At 47.9% G+C, this 16489-nt stretch overlaps 1 protein-coding gene across 1 annotated transcript; it reads right to left on the bottom strand.

Moving 5' to 3' along the window:
• Positions 1–4117: 4117 nt before the first annotated feature.
• LOC146561546 (carboxypeptidase D-like) lies at positions 4118–10503 on the bottom strand. Its single transcript, XM_085243199.1, has 2 exons — positions 10006–10503; positions 4118–4300 (listed from the first exon to the last, which is right to left on the bottom strand). The coding sequence occupies exons 1-2, from the start codon at positions 10501–10503 to the stop codon at positions 4118–4120; spliced, it is 681 nt and encodes a 226-aa protein (XP_085099325.1).
• Between the last annotated feature and the right edge of the window lie 5986 nt (positions 10504–16489).

Below are 16489 nucleotides of genomic sequence, written 5' to 3'. Positions count from 1 at the left end.
AAGAGGCAGCTTTAGGAGCACATAGTGTTCACATTTTAGCAGTGCAACAGCAGCAGACATTGCCTATTACATGAGCTGTATTGGCAGACATGCAGGCCCACTCACCTACTGCAGAAAAACAGTTGTGGCTCACAAAAGGAGCGAGCTTGCAAGATAATGTTTATTATCTGTGTGTGTGGAGGAGGTGTGGTCCGGGGCATGAGTGAAGTTGGGCCCCCCCCACCTTCTTTAAATCCAACAAACGTGGTATCAAACGTTTGTGCTACGTTTGTGCTGGTTTGTGCTGCTAAAATTGTCGTTTGTGCTACTATCATTTTAAAGATATTAATAAAAATTTCTAGAGGTCATCAGAGGTCAACCAGCCCCCCCATATTAATGGAATCAAACAAAATTGATGTCAAACGTTTGTGCTATGTTTGTGCTGCAAAAATGTTTGTTTGTGCTGCTAACATTTTAAAATGTTTAATAAAATAACGTCTTGATGCGTGCTTAATCATCCAGGTAAGTAAATCCCAAAAGGTTGATTCTGTTCATCTGGACATTTTCAGTTGGAGAAACGTTTCGTCACTCATCCAAGTGACTTCTTCAGTCTCAGCTGACTGCAGGTTTCCCCAACCTTATAAACACATGTGAGTGAAGTTGCCCCCCCTACCTTCTTCAAATCGAACAAAATTGATGTCAAACATTTGTCCTGCAAATTATTTTGTTTGTGCAGGTTATGTTTCCCTAATTTTATAAACAGTACGTGTACAGTGAGAGAGATGTTACATCTGTCTTCACTTGCATCCCAGTCATAGAAGCGTTGGAGGTCGTTCATAAGAGATTACAGGATCATCCCAACCTCAGCAACAGGACCACTCTCAGCACTGATCAGTTGTGTTTGCTTTTGGAACTGTCTTAATTCCACCTATTTTGCATAAGGGTCAGTACAGGCAGAAATCTAGTTGTGCCATGGGTTCCCACAGGCCCCTGGTCAAAGTCACCAAACCAGTTCATAAGCAGGTACAGGTGTGGCCAGAAGGGTCCTCAGAGGCACTGCTTTTCCACCACAGGCTGCCACACACGACAACACCACAGACTTTCAGGAATATACAGAAACTGTCACTGCCTACATCCCAAAATGCATCGATGATGTCACAGAGACCAGGAATATCACTGTCCGGGCCAATCAGAAACCATGGCTCACAGGTCAGGTTTAAATGCTCCTAAGGTTGAAAAATGCAAGCCTTCAGCCTTCAATTAGGTGAGTCTAAGAACAGCAAGGGCAAACCTGTCACGTGCCATCAGCTACAGCAAAGCTTCAGCGACAGCAGAGATACTTGGAGGCAGTGGCAAGGAATACAAACCATCACAGACTACAAGCCCACTCTACAGACCGTGGTGACACAATCCCCAGACAGTGTGTGGAGATCCCTTGCCAAAATCAATATACGCAAAGCTCCAGGTCCTGATAACATCCTTGGACGAGCACTGACGGACTATGCTGTGGAACTCACAAATGTCTTCACAGACATCTTTAACACATCACTAGGGTCAGGCCGTCGTTCCCACATGCCTCAAAGCCTCCACCATCATTACTGTACCCAAGAAGTCATCTATCTCCTGCTTTAAGGACTACCGTCCTGTCAAACTCACCTCCATCATTATTAAGTTAAGTGCTTTGAACGGTTAGTCATGCATCAAATCAAATTATCGCTTTCCCCCAACCTGGATCCATTTCAGTTTGCATACCGGTCAAAACGCTCAACCGATGATGGAATTTCAACTGCCCCTCACTCAGCCCTCACACATCTGAACACTAGAGACTCATTTGTCAGAGTCCTGTTCATAGACTTCAGTTCAGCATTCAACACCGTCATTCCCCAGCAACTCATTCACAAACTGGATCTGCTGGGGATCAGCACCTTGCTGTATAACGGGCTGCTAGATTTCTTGACAGGAAGACAGCAGACAGTACGGGTCGACAGCAACACCTCCAGCCCAAGAACACGGAATACGGGGGCTCCCCAAGGATGTGTGTTGAGCTCCCTTCTCTTCACTCTGCTGACCCACGACGAGATCTACTAATAATAATAATAATAATACATTTTATTTAAATAGCGCCTTTCAAAGCACCCAAGGACACTGTACAACAGATAAAAACTGGAAATATACACAATGATAAAAATAGAAGATAAAAGTTAAAACATACAGAAATTTAAGAATAGGCAATTTTAAACAGATGAGTTTTGAGGGTGGACTTAAAAAGAGAGAATGAACTAATATTTCTGAGGTCCGGGGGTAGGGAATTCCAAAGTCGAGGGGCAGAGCAGCTAAAGGCCCTCCCTCCCATTGTGATCAGACGAGCAGAGGGAACAGAGAGAGAAAGAGAAGATGAAGATCTGAGGCAGCGGGATGGGAGCTTCATCTGTAATAAGTCAGAGAGGTACGGTGGAGAGAGAGAATGAATAGCCTTGAATGTATACAGAATTATTTTAAAATGGATGCGAAATTTGACCGGGAGCCAGTGAAGTTGCTACAGGGGTGAAGTTAACCATCTGGCAGAGTGGTACAGCAACAACAACCTGTCCCTGAATGTGGAGAAGACCAACAGCGACTCTACTTCCTCTGCAATCTGAGAAGCACAAGAGATCCAACCCACATTATGAGCACCTTTTACAGAGGCACAGTTGAGAGTATCCTCACCAGCTGCATCACTGTGTGGTATGACTCCTGCACTGGGTTCTGCAGGACAAAATGACAACGGGTAGTGAGAGCAGCCGAGAGCATTGTGGGGACCTCTCTTGCCCCCCTCCCCAGGAGACCTACTGCACCTGCCTCATCTGGAAGGTCCTCTCCATTACTTCAACAGCGTCTTCAGTTTGCTGCCATCAGGAAGGATACTGAAGAGCCTCCGGGCCAGAACCAGCAGACTGAGAGACAGCTTCGTCCATCGGGCTGTCAGGATGCTGACCATCTCTGAATCGAGGAGGGGGGCCCAAGGGTACATCTTTTGCCATCTTACAATGCTGTGATTGTAGCCATTCCCCACTTTCTGTGAATGGTACTCATGGCCATTAATCAGTAGGCTTTGATTAGTTGTCATTGATCAATGGTCATAAGAATTTGCATACTAACAGTCATGGAACTAACCCCCCAGCACATTGTTCATTCAGTGGTGCTAGTTTCCTTCACTATGGAAATGTACTGTTTATAAGGTTGGGAAAACCTGCAGTCAGCTGAGACTGAAGAAGTCACTTGGATGAGTGACGAAACGTTTCTCCAACTGAAAATGTCCAGATGAACAGAATCAACCTTTTGGGATTTACTTACCTGGATGATTAAGCACGCATCAAGACGTTATTTTATTAAACATTTTAAAATGTTAGCAGCACAAACAAACATTTTTGCAGCACAAACCAGCACAAACATAGCACAAACGTTTGACATCAATTTTGTTTGATTTGGGTAATCGGGGGGGCTGGTTGACCTTTTGACCTTTACCTTTTCATTAATATCTTTAAAACAGAGGCAGCACAAACGACAATTTTAGCAGCACAAACCAGCACAAACGTAGCACAGTTGATTGACACCCATTTTGTTTGATTTGGGTAATGTGGGGGGGCTGGTTGACCTCTGATGACCTCTAGAAATTTTTATTAATATCTTTAAAATGATAGTAGCACAAATGAAAATTTTAGCAGCACAAACAAGCACAAACATAGCACAACTGATTGACACCAATTTTGTTTGATTCCATTAATATGGGGGGGGGCTGGTTGACCTCTGATGACCTCTAGAAATCTTTGTTAATATCTTTAAAATGATAGCAGCACAAACAAAAATTTTTGCAGCACAAACCAGCACAAACGTAGCACAAACGTTTGATACCACTTTTGTTGGATTTGAAGAAGGTGGGGGGGCCAACTTCACTCACATAGAACAGCTGATGGCGTTTGGGCTGATGACAGTTTCCTTCCCCTTTTTAGTGAGACAGGAGAGGAGCAGAGGGGATGCTGGGATCAGCTGAGACCGGAGCTGTCCAGACTACGGACTGTCACAACAAATGAAAACTCAAAATAAACGTGGCATCTGGCAATAAAGAACTGTGTGTGTGTGTACATGTGTGAAGTGCATCTCACAAGTGGTGCTGAAACCCTGTCTGCGTGGGGATGTCTGACCCACATGCTGTGCCGCCGAGATGGCGAAGATGAGCCAAGACCAGGCAGCTGCCCAGCGCGATCACCTGGCTAAGCTGCAGGAGCAGGCGGACCAGCAGACCCAGGTTCTGGAGCGGTTGGTTGGAGCTGCTGCTCTCAGCCTTTGACCAGGTGATTAAGATTGATGGTCACGTGGTGCGCCCTGAAGCCGTGCGGACGTACCCGCGCTTCATTTTATTAAAAGATAAGTTATATCGAGTGAGTCGTGACACTCGCATGGAGGGGACACACGCCCAGTTGTTGGTGCCGCAGGGCCGCCTGGAAAATCATTTCCCGGCGGCCCTCATTATAACCCCATGGTAGGGCATATGGGATATGAAAAAACTCTGGAGTGAATAACGGCCCGATTTTATTGGCCGGGCATCCGAGCGGATGTGCGCCACTGGTGCGCGTCCTGCCTGGACTGCCAACCTGTTAAGCAGCCGGCCATACCAAAAGCGCCTTTGCACCCGCTCCCACTCATGGAGGTCCCGTTTGAGCGCATTGGCATGGACCTCATCGGGCCGTTTCACTCGAGTGCACGCGGCTATCACTTTGTATAAGTCCTGGTGGATTATGCAACCCGATACCCGGAAGCAGTCCCTCTGCGTAACATCTCTGCAAAGAATGTGGCGAAGGCACTGTTTCAGGTCATCTCCCGAGTCGGAATCCCGAAAGAGATACCGACTGACCAGGGCACTTTGTTCATGGCTCGCACGCTGCGGGAACTGTACGAATTACTGGGCATTAAATCTATTCGGACCAGCAACTATCACCCTCAGACGGACGGGCTGGTAGAGCAGCTAAATAAGACTTTAAAGTCCATGATTTGTAAGGATTCATCCAGGCTGGAGAAACTGATCAGGAAGGCTGTGGTCGGCATGAAGCTGGACACTCTGGTGACAGTGGCAGAGAAAAGGACACTAAAAAAAACTGCTGGACATTATGAACAATGCTGGGCATCCTCTGCACACGGCCATTAACAACCAGAAGAGTCTGTTCAGTGACAGGTTGCTTCTCCCCAAGACAAGAACTAACAGACTTAAAAACTCCTTTGTCCCACACGCCATCAAACTGTTTAACTCCTCTCTGGAGGGGAGAGGGAGGGGAGACAGGGGGACAAAGGAGGGGGGAACAACTAAGCTGTAGTGCCTCTTCACCTCACTGTGCAATACTTTTGTGCAATACTTTTGTAAATAGTCAACAGTGCAATAGACCTCAATACTTGAAATGTGCAATTCACTTGTATTTTTATTTTTATTCCTATTTATTCTATTTATCCCCTTCGTATATTTTATTTATATTGTCTCTGTATTTATAGGTGTGTGTGTGTGTGTGTGTGTGTGTATGTGTGTGTGTGTATATATATGTATATATATATATATATATATATATATATACATATATATACACACACACCCAGCACGCCCCTGCGGGCGGTTTATCCTTCAAGCTCGGGTCCTGGGAGCTTGAGGGTCCTGCGCAGTATCTTAGCTGTTCCCAGGACTGCGCTCTTCTGGACAGAGATCTCCGATGTTATTCCTGGGATCTGCTGGAGCCACTTGCCTAGCTTGGGAGTCACCGCACCTAGTGCTCCGATTACCACGGGGACCACCATTACCTTCACCCTCCACATCCTCTCGAGCTCTTCTCTGAGCCCTTGGTATTTCTCCAGCTTCTCGTGTTCCTTCTTCCTGATATTGCTGTCATTCGGAACCGCTACATCGATCACTACGGCCATCTTCTTCTGTTTGTCTACCACCACTATGTCCGGTTGGTTAGCCACCACCATTTTGTCCGTCTGTATCTGGAAGTCCCACAGGATCTTAGCTCGGTCATTCTCCACCACCCTTGGGGGCATCTCCCATTTTGACCTCGGGACTTCCAGGTTATACTCGGCACAGATGTTCCTGTACACTATGCCGGCCACTTGGTTATGGCGCTCCATGTATGCCTTGCCTGCTAGCATCTTGCACCCTGCTGTTATGTGCTGGATTGTCTCTGGGGCATCTTTACACAGCCTGCACCTGGGGTCTTGCCTGGTGTGATAGACCCCAGCCTCTATGGATCTTGTACTCAGAGCTTGTTCTTGTGCTGCCATGATTAGTGCCTCTGTGCTGTCTTTCAGTCCAGCTTTGTCCAGCCACTGGTAGGATTTCTGGATATCAGCCACCTCCTCTATCTGCCGGTGGTACATACCGTGCAGGGGCCTGTCCTTCCATGATGGTTCCTCGTCTCCCTCCTCTTTCTTGGGTTTCTGCTGCCTGAGGTATTCACTGAGCACTCGGTCAGTTGGGGCCATCTTCCCAATGTATTCTTGGATGTTCCTTGTCTCATCCTGGACTGTGGTGCTGACACTCACCAGTCCCCGGCCCCCTTCCTTCCGCTTAGCGTACAGCCTCAGGGTGCTGGACTTGGGGTGAAACCCTCCATGCATGGTAAGGAGCTTTCTTGTCTTTATGTCAGTGGCTTCTATCTCCTCCTTTGGCCAGCCTATTACCCCAGCAGGGTACCTGATCACGGGCAGGGCGTACGTGTTGATGGCCCGGATCTTGTTCTTACCATTCAGCTGACTCCTCAAGACTTGCCTGACCCTCTGCAGGTACTTGGTGGTTGCAGCCTTTCTAGCGGCCTCTTCATGGTTCCCATTTGCCTGCGGGATCCCCAGGTACTTGTAACTGTCCTCTATGTCTGCAATGTTGCCTTCTGGTAGTTCAATCCCCTCAGTTCTGACTACCTTCCCTCTCTTTGTTACCATCCGACTACACTTCTCCAGTCCGAACGACATTCCAATGTCATTGCTGTATAGCCTGGTAGTGTGGATCAGTGAATCGATGTCTCGTTCACTCTTGGCATACAGCTTGATGTCATCCATGTACAGGAGGTGGCTGACAACTGCTCCGTTCCGTAGTCGGTATCCGTAGCCAGTCTTGTTAATGATCTCACTGAGGGGGTTCAGGCCTATGCAGAACAGCAGTGGGGACAGAGCATCTCCTTGGTAGATCCCGCACTTGATGGTGACTTGTGCTATGGGCTTGGCCTCTAGTGTTGTACGCCACATCCCCATTGAGTTCCTGATGAAGGCTCTTAGGGTCCCATTGATCTTGTACAATTCTAGGCATTCCAGTATCCAGCTGTGGGGCATTGAGTCATAGGCCTTCTTGTAATCAATCCAGGCAGTGCACAGGTTGGTCAGTCTGGTCTTGCAGTCTCGGCTGATTGTTCTGTCTACCAGTAGCTGGTGTTTTGCGCCTCTGGTATTCTTGCCAATTCCTTTCTGTGTCCCGCTCATGTATTGACCCATGTGCCTGTTCATCTTAGCCGATATGATGCCTGACAGGAGCTTCCATGTAGTACTGAGGCAGGTTATTGGTCGGTAGTTGGATGGGACCGGTCCCTTCTTGGGGTCCTTGGGGATCAGGACCGTCCGGCCTTCAGTTAGCCATTCCGGGTGTCTCTCGTTAATTAGCAGCTGGTTCATTTGTGCTGCCAGACGCTCGTGGAGTGCAGTCAGCTTCTTCAGCCAGTAGGCGTGAACCATGTCGGGCCCTGGTGCTGTCCAACTCTTCATACTGGAGACCCTTTCTTGGATATCTGCCACTGTGATGGTTACTGGACCCTGTTCAGGGAGGTCGCTGTGGTCAGCCCTCAGATCCTCTAGCCACTGAGCATTGCCGTTATGGGTTGCATCCTTCTCCCATATGCTCTTCCAGTATTGCTCCGTCTCCAGCCTTGGTGGTGCTGTTCTCTTATTGTTCCCTTGCCACTGAGAGTACACCTTTGCTGGTTCTGTGGAGAACAGCTGGTTTATTCTCCTGCCTTCTATCTCTCTGGTGTACCTCCTCAAGTGGCTGGCCAAGGCTGTGAGTCTTTGCTTGGCAGTTTCCAAGGCCTCAGGTATGGACAGCTTGCTGTATTTCGTAGGCACCTTATTTGTCGCACCTTTCTGCAACTCCGTTAGTTGGCTAACCTCCCTCCATGCTACTTTGATCTTGCCCTCTAGCCTCCTTCTCCATGGAGGGTACTGCCCCTTGTCGCTGTTCAACTTGTAGCCAAGCATCTCACTGATCACTGTTGCCGTATTGTAGATCAGCTTGTTAGTGTCGGTAATCGTGGTTGTAGGTATTGCCCGTAGTGCTGCATTAACATGCAGACATGACTGGGGGATAGGACAGGGAGAAAGAATGAAAGAAAGAGGGAGAGAAAGAAAACCAAAGGGGAGAAGAGACGGTGAGAAGGGGGGAAGAAAGAAAAGAAAAAAAAAGAAGAAAAACAAAACAAAAAAACACCTGGGTCACCTGTATGGAGAAAAAAAACAGAAGAGAAAGCAAACAACAAAGAGCAACATAATATAAAAAAAAGCACCATCACAATAAACTAGCTAGCAGTAGATATCAGTAGATACTAAATAATAAACGATATTGTGCAGCACGCAAGATAGACAGCGCACAGTGTGCTTTGAGGCAGCAGCCAAGAAAGCTGTAGTCCGCGTCTGTGAATACCCGTGTGGACACCTGTGTGCATACCTGTGTGGATCAGCATGCTTGCATTCCAAAGGTTTCTCCATGTAACGATCTGCTAGGGAGTGTGGGGAGACACAGCCCCGTCCTCCAGGGTATGAAGCAGGTATGGAGGAGATCAAAACTCCAGACATGCAGAGGCCCCCAGAACACAAGAGACCAAGGAAGACCAACAGAGGGGCAGCCGCGCCACTGTCCCAGTAAGAGTTGAGGAGAGTCCCAGATGAGGGCTCACTCAGCAGCCGCGGAGCAGAAGCCAGGGGGAGTTGCAGTGACGCGCCCATGAGCTCCGCCGGCAGCCAGCTGTGCCTGAGTGACCGAGCCCCAGGCCGAGAGGCCGGGGGCACCCCACCTCCGAAGTGGCCCGAGCGAGCCCCAGGCTCCAGGCCCTGATAAGCGGCTGCCAAGGAGTGAGCCGGTGTGTACCCGGACGCCCATCCCCAGACACAAAGAACCACCAATGCACCGATGTCTGAGGGAGTCCGCCACTGGCAGGGGAAGTGGTGGTGGGTGGAGATAGGCCTCCAAACCTTGGAGGGCCTGAGATGTCCCCAGAGAGGTGGCGTCTGATACTCAACCTGACATATAGACACAGACATACAGGCACACACAGATACAAACATCCATTCCCACCCTCATGCTCTCATATGCACTTACTCCACACTCAACCAACGTGGAGACAGACGTAAAGAGACACTGTACACACGATCACACTCCCCAAGTGTACTCTACAAACCGGGTCTAGGTACCCTTGCCCCTGGAGGGGGGGAACTGCACCCAGACCCAGGTGGTGTTACCCTTTTCCCTGCGGTGGGGAGAGGCAGACCACCCCGACTCCGCAGCAGCAGGGAGGCCCCACACTCCAGACCGCAGTCGGACGGCCAACTCCTCCTCCTAGCCCCCCCGCTCCAGCAGGCCGCAGAGAACGGGGGTGAGAGAAGACTCCAAACCTCCCTCCACCCGCTCATTGTAGTGTTGATGCATGTGTGTTCTAAGGTGCAATTAAAAATGTATATTTGTGAATGTGGAGATGTTATATTGGTTTCACTGGTAAATATAAATAATTGAAATGGGTATATATTTGTTTTTTGTTAAGTTGGCTAATAATTATGCACAGTAATAGTCACCTGCACACACAGATATCCCCCTAAAATAGCTAAAACTAAAAACAAACTAAAAACTACTTCCAAAAACATTCAGCTTTGATAGTAATGAGTTTTTTGGGTTCATTGAGAACATGTTTCTTGTTCAATAATAAAATTCCTCAAAAATACAACTTGCCTAATAATTCTGCACTCCCTGTATACCAGGGCCAGTTGGCGAAACAGACCATCGTCTGCCGACGGGCTGTAGTGACCTTCTTGCTCGTGGGAGGCTGAGTCATCAAAAGGGTAACTGGCAACCACAGTGCCACCATGCAGGCCCCCCGACAGCACAAATCCCATCTCCTGGATCCATCTCATCACCTCCATCACCTCGGGGATATCAGCTGGATCCACGTTAGACTTGTCGAACTGGTCAGGAAAGCCTCCGCTTAGGTCCTTATTTTTGGCGTTATTTCGACCACTGTGATCACCACTGCAGTCCCCCTCTGTGGACCTCTCAAAGCCGTCGGGACTCATGCCGGGAACGATGCAAACATCTGTGCCGTTAACCAGTTCAGTGATGCGCTCTTCCTCCCCGTATCTGGCCAGCAGGCAAACCAGCACCTGTCTGGACACGGCCTCGTTGCCGTGCATGTTCCCAACGTATCCAAATTTAGGCTTCCCCAGTGACTTTCTGTCGGGGTCCCTGGCGATCCGCATCACCCACAGCTGCCTGCCCTCCACGGACTGCCCCACAGTCGACAGGCCAGCCACGTGAGGGTATTTCTGGGCTGACGACTGCAAACGTTTAGTTTCAGCGTCATCGAGACACGTTCCCAGTTAGCCACCATGTTGACCTGTCTTCTGAGCCAGTGTTGTGTCCCCTCCTTGTGGGACAGTTTGAGGTTTCATCTGCCTTCTTGGCTGGGTGTTATATTGACAATCTGAATTGTGATCTCGAGATCTCGAAAAAAATGGTGCCGGTGAGGTCGGCTGCCGTGCTGGATGCTCTGCCCTAACTTCTCCACTTTTTGCAGTTTTTCGTCACTTTTTGCTATATCTGCGATAATCTTGCATGGGCATCATGCAAAACACACAAATCCGCTACAGTAGAGACACTTTGGTTTCTATTGGTCTGCAATACACAAACATTTCACCATGTTTAACTCCGGACCCAACCTGGCCAAAGGAGATCCTGAGAGAGAACAAAGGACGCGACCCTAAGCGACGGCCTCGAGGTAAAAGAACCGGCATCAGGAACAGGCTACGGGCTCGCGCACACCGCGCACCCATGCCCAGTATCCTGCTAGCCAATGTTCAATCCATCGAGAACAAGCTTGATGACCTCAGAGCCAGAATCAAGTTCCAGAGAGACATTCGGGACTGCAACCTCCTCTGCTTCACCGAGACTTGGCTGAACCCAGCGATACCAGACCACGCCGTGCAGCGGACGGGGTTCTTTTCGGTTTACCGCATGGACAGGACAATGGAGTCGGGGAAGAAAAGAGGTGGTGGAGTGTGTTTGATGGTGAACAACAGATGGTGCGACAGCACAAACATCTCCCCACTCACACGCTCTTGCTCGCCCAATCTGGAGCTTTTGATCGTTAAATGTCGCCCTTTCTATCTCCCTCAGGAATTCACTGCGGTCATTGCCTGCACTGTTTACATTCTGCCTCACGCGGACTCCGCACTCTTTGTTATGGGAGATTTTAACAGAGTGAATCTCAAACGGACATTTCACAACCTTCACCAGCACATCAACTGCCCCACCCGGGGCACGAGGACATTAGACCACTGCTACACCCCGTTCAAGAACTGTTACAAGGCTCAACCCCTGCCGGCATTTGGAAAATCGGACCATTCCGCCATCTTCCTCATACCTGCTTACAAACAAAGGCTAAAGCAGCAACCACCAATCAGGAGGGAGGTCGCTCGCTGGACGGACCAATCGGTGGCCGTGCTGCAGGACGCACTGGATGACGCAGACTGGGACATGTTTCGGCGCAGCTCTGATGACATCAACATGTTTACGGAAGCGGTTGTGGGATTTATCGGGAAACTAGCGGACGACACAGCAGAAAGAACTATCATCCGAACGTTTCCCAACCAGAAGCCGTGGGTGGATAAAAACATCCGCGACGCTCTGAGATCACGCACCGCTGCCTACAATGAAGGGCTTGTCTCCGGTAATATGGACCTATACAAGGCTGCGTCCTACAACGTGCGCAGCGCGGTCCGAAAGGCAAAGCGGAGCTACGGGGAAAAACTAGAGTCACAGCTACGACAGTGTGACTCTAGGAGCCTGTGGAAAGGACTGCGGACTATAACGGACTATAAACGACCAGCTTCTTCAATGATGAATGCCGATGCTTCACTGGCTGATGAGCTGAACACGTTTTATGCTCGCTTCGACGCCGCAGCAATAAAAACAACAAACGGCTGCGCGCGCTCGGAGTGCACCAGTGAAGAAAATGCATTCGTCATCACAGAGCATGCCGTGAGGAACACCTTCAGGAGGGTGAACACCAGGAAGGCAGCAGGACCAGATGCAATCCCTGGCCGGGTCCTTAGAGCCTGCGCTGATCAACTAGCACCGGTGTTCACGGAGATCTTCAACCTCTCCCTGGCCCAAGCTGTGGTTCCCACGTGCTTCAAACGGTCCATTATTGTCCCTGTTCCAAAGAAACAACAGCCCGCTTGCCACAATGACTACCGTCCAGTAGCACTGACTTCAATTGTGATGAAGTGTTTTGAAAGACTGATGAGAGATCACATCACTTCTTCACTTCCTGCCACCATCGACTCACTTCAGTTTGCTTACCGGACTAATCGTTCCACAGACGATGCCATATCTCACCTGCTCCACACATCCCTGAGTCACCTGGACACTGGCAGAGGGAATTATGTTAGGATGCTGTTCGTGGACTACAGTTCAGCATTCAACACAATAATTCCCTCTAAGCTTTTCACCAAGTTGACGGATCTAGGACTCAGCTCATCACTGTGTCAGTGGATCCTCAACTTCCTCACAGACAGACCCCAATCAGTGAGGGTGGGAAAACAAGTCTCCCCCTCCATCTCACTCAGCACTGGAGTGCCTCAGGGCTGTGTTTTAAGCCCCCTGCTGTACTCACTGTACACTTATGACTGTGTAGCCACATCCGACACCACCTCCATTGTCAAGTTTGCTGACGACACTGCTGTTGTGGGCCTGATCTCCGACAACATCGAGACGGCCTACCTGGAGGAGATTAGGAACCTGGAGACCTGGTGCCAGGAGAATAACCTCCTCCTAAACATCAGCAAGACTAAGGAGCTGATCGTGGACTTCACTACAAAGCAGGCGAGGAATTACAAACCCCTCATCATCAGTGGCACGCCAGTGGAGAGAGTGGACAGTTTACGATACCTGGGTGTCCACATCACTCAGGACCTGTCATGGTCCTGTCACATCAACACCCTGGTTAAGAAAGCCCGTCAGCGTCTCTTCTTCCTCAGAAGACTTAGAGACTTCCATCTGCCACTGAAGGTGCTCAAGAACTTCTACTCCTGCACCATCGAGAGCGTCCTGACGTCAAACATCTGCACCTGGTTTGGGAACAGCACCAAGCAGGACAGACGAGATCTGCAAAGGGTGGTGCGCTCGGCAGAACGCATCATTCAATCAGAGCTCCCTGACCTGCTGTCCATCTACACCAAGCGGTGCAAGTCCAAAGCTAGGAAGATTATGATGGACCTCTCCCATCCCAACAATGGACTCTTCTCACTGTTGAGGTCTGGGAAGCGCTTCCGCTCCCTTAAGGCCAAAACAGAGAGAATGAAGAGGAGCTTCTTCCCCCAGGCTATTCGGGGCCTGAACCAGGTGTAGGAATGGACTCTCCCACACACGTCACTATAAGACTGGACTCTCACACACGTCACCACACGCACCACCACACATTTCCTATAATCCTATAATTCCTGTAATTTATAATCCTTATCTTTATAATCTCTTCTGCTATTTGCACATTCTTTACTGTAAATTCCTAAGTTAATTTGTAAATTTTTGTAGTAAATTGTAAATATTGTAAAACTTTTCTTCTGTCATTTAATGGTCGGGCATTGTACAGCTACAAGCATTTCACCCCCATGTCATACTGTGTATGGTTGTGTGTGTGTGACAAATAAAATTTGAATTTGAATTTGAGATGCTGTGGAAGAAAGACGGAGATTAATAACAGATATGATTCAATGCAGAGAGGTCTATTAACACATAGTGAGTGAGAAAGGTGACTGGAAAGGAAAAACTCAATGCATCATGGGAATCCCCCGGCAGCCTACGTCTATTGCAGCATAACTAAGGGAGGATTCAGGGTCACCTGGTCCAGCCCTAACTATATGCTTTAGCAAAAAGGAAAGTTTTAAGCCTAATCTTGAAAGTAGAGATAGTGTCTGTCTCCCGAATCCAAACTGGAAGCTGGTTCCACAGAAGAGGGGCCTGAAAACTGAAGGCTCTGCCTCCCATTCTACTTTTAAATACTCTAGGAACAACAAGTAGGCCTGCAGAGCGAGAGCGAAGTGCTCTAATAGGGTGATATGGTACTACAAGGTCATTAAGATAAGGTGGGGCCTGATTATTTAAGACCTTGTATGTGAGGAGCAGGATTTTGAATTCAATTCTGGATTTAACAGGAAGCCAATGAAGGGAAGCCAAAACAGGAGAAATATGCTCTCTCTTTCTAGTCCCTGTCAGGACTCTTGCTGCAGCATTTTGGATTAACTGAAGGCTTTTCATCAAGTTTGAACTAGTTTTTCAGCATCACTCTGAGACAGGATATTTCTAATTTTAGAGATGTTGCGCAAATGGAAGAAAGCAGTCTTACATATTTGTTTAATATGTGCATTGAAGGACATGTCCTGGTCAAAAATGACTCCAAGGTTCCTCACAGTGTTACTGGAGGCCAAGGTAATGCCATCCAGAGTAAGAATCTGGTTAGATACCATATTTCTAAGCTTTTCAGGGCCGAGTACAATAACCTCAGTTTGATCTGAATTAAGAAGCAGAAAGTTAGCGGCCATCCAGGTCTTTATGTCTTTAAGACATTCCTGCAGTTTAACTAATTGGTGTGTGTTATCTGGCTTCATGGTCAGATAGAGCTGGGTGTCATCAGCATAGCAGTGAAAATGTATGCTATGTCTTCTAATGATGCTGCCTAAGGGAAGCATGTATAATGTAAACAGAATTGGTCCTAGCACTGAACCCTGTGGAACTCCATAATTAACCTCAGTGTGTGAAGAAGACTCTCCATTTACATGTACGAATTGGAGTCTATTAGATAGATATGATACAAACCACTGCAGTGCAGTACCTGTAATACCTACAGCATGACCTAATCGCTCTAATAGGATATTATGGTCGACAGTATCGAACGCTGCACTAAGGTCTAGCAGGACAAGTGTTTTCTGTTGGGTTGTTTCTGTCAGAACCATGAAGATCGCCTCACCCTAGAGGAACTTCAGAATCATCCCTGGCTGAAATGACTTATTGAAGCCAAGCAAAACAGGGTTACAGAGCAGAAGCTCTAACAGAGCCTGAGTCAGCCTGAGTTATGAATACAGTTGTGGTCTCATGTTTTGTCAGTAGTACAAAGTTTGCTTTTGCGCACTTTGCCACTTCAGTTTGTATTTAGAGCCACGACTGTATACACAACAGACCGAACATGCTCAGCTTTGTCAAAGCTTGCAGGAATTGGAGTTTAATTTGATAAATGAATTATTTCTGAATCAACAAAAAAATGGGCAAATGTAAAGAAATGTATCAATCAGGGAATTAGTAGCAACATTGATTGGACAATTTAAATCTCCCCACTTTTAGTTTTCATGGAAAATAACTTGTGTTATTCATGACATGAAATCATTTCCAATAACTTTGTCAGGTCAGTAAATAGCTGCCACATAAGTATAAATCTAAATCATACATCTGTATTATAGAAAAAAAAGCAAAAACTTTTGTGCTGTTTCTTCATAATAAATGGGTAGGGGTGCACAGTCAGTAAAAGTCACCAAGGCTCTGCAGAGCTCCAAACCTCCTCTGCCACAAACAGAAGCATCAAAAATGTGCGCTGGGAGCTCCATGACATGGATTTCTACAGCCAAGCAAATCTATATATATGTGGCCAAGAACCTTAGTCCATGTAGGGTATCTTAGCACAGTTTACTTGTGTCAGTTAGGTCAGCTAGTGGGAGGGCAGAGAGGGCAGCCTTTACATCATTTTATTGTAGAGTGACAGGAAGTGCCTATGAGCTTCTAATCAGGCAGAACTATTGACAGAAAATATATCAAAGGAAATACATTGATGAAAATCAAAGAAGAGAAATATTTATGTGATGTTCCATTTTCCTGAGAACTGATTGGCTGTGATGACTCCTTCAAGTACTACATGCTACTTTGTCCTGCTAGTTAAGCCTGCTATCTGTTCTCAGGCCTCCTCCTGTTTCACTGCCATATATCCATCACCAGAGGGATCCACTGACCTGCCTGCTGACATCAGAGCACACCCCTGTGTCATGTGACCTGGCTGGCATTGGAAAGCTGGACTCAGACCTCAGGAAGAAAGATTTTTATCAGTCAGCTGGCAGATGACACAGTGCTCTTCCTTAAAGATGTGAACAAGTGTACCGTGTCCTATGTTTCCGGTATCCCAGTGAAAAGTTGTGTAACATA

This window comes from Mchenga conophoros, linkage group LG13, assembly GCF_057382185.1.
Source record: "Mchenga conophoros isolate Kocher_MC1m ecotype Shallow Benthic linkage group LG13, M_conophoros_male_GT1.1, whole genome shotgun sequence".
NCBI lineage: Eukaryota > Metazoa > Chordata > Actinopteri > Cichliformes > Cichlidae > Mchenga > Mchenga conophoros.
Note: the sequence above shows the minus strand (reverse complement) of the source record. Positions and strands in the feature narration are given on the sequence as shown.